Raw genomic sequence first — 802 nt, 5'->3', positions numbered from 1 at the left:
GGGCGGGCATCTAGCCACCTTTCCTGAGCTGGGAGCATGTGGGATATTTACTCACTGGAGCACAAGTCGAAGCACTGTCACAGCATCGCCTGGCTGGTCTTCACGTCAGCCCTGGGAGGTTGAGGTCTTCATCCCATTTTACCAGTGAGGAAACTGAGGCCTCAGGAGGGCAAGTGATTTGCCCAGGTCCCCCAGTGGATAGAGGCAGAGCTAGGACCAGAGTCCAGCTCTCCTGGCCCTGCCCAGCCCTTCGACTGCCTCTCGAGGTCAGAACTGTGCTGTGGGATCTCTGAGCTGGGTGGGGTAGTTCTGGTGGGCTTCTGAGAGGAGGTGAGCAAGACCCAAGTGTCAGGGAAAACAGGCAGCATTTCTTGATTTGACAAATATATACTGAACACCGACTCTGTGCCCAGCACTGTGCTAGCCAGCCACACGTAAGATAGCCTCACTTAATTTGCATTCTAGTGGGAGGGACAAGCAATAAGCAACAGAAAAACTGGCAAGATCGTTTCAGTGGGCAACGAGTCTTATGAAGAAAATACAACCGAAAAATGTGACAGTAATGGGGGCAGGGGAATACTCCAGCTGAGGGGTTGAAAGGACATGGAGAGAGGCCTGAGTAACGAGGAGCCAGCCATGGACACAGTGTTCCCGGCAGAAAGAACAAAGGTCTTGAGGTGAGGTAAGATTGAGCTTAGTGGATTTGCCACCAACAATATGGACACCTAACTACCCCTTTCCTTCCTCTACAGCCAAGCGTCCGGCACCAGCCCGGCCCACCATGCCACCCCCCAGGCTCCAG

The 802-nt window shown here is 53.7% G+C and overlaps 1 protein-coding gene across 1 annotated transcript in view; it reads left to right on the top strand.

The window, feature by feature from the left end:
- The window catches only part of SH3BP1 (SH3 domain binding protein 1), a 12,592-nt gene that overhangs the window by 11,005 nt on the left and 785 nt on the right, over positions 1-802 (top strand). Inside the window, 2 exon segments of the mRNA XM_025048875.1 lie at positions 753-792; positions 794-802. The exon segment at positions 794-802 is cut by the window's right edge and continues 785 nt beyond it. Coding sequence (XP_024904643.1) covers positions 753-792; positions 794-802 — 49 coding nt within the window.

Source organism: Pteropus alecto, unplaced genomic scaffold (genome assembly GCF_000325575.1).
Source record: "Pteropus alecto unplaced genomic scaffold, ASM32557v1 scaffold6, whole genome shotgun sequence".
Taxonomy (NCBI): Eukaryota; Metazoa; Chordata; class Mammalia; order Chiroptera; family Pteropodidae; genus Pteropus; species Pteropus alecto.
Note: the sequence above shows the minus strand (reverse complement) of the source record. Positions and strands in the feature narration are given on the sequence as shown.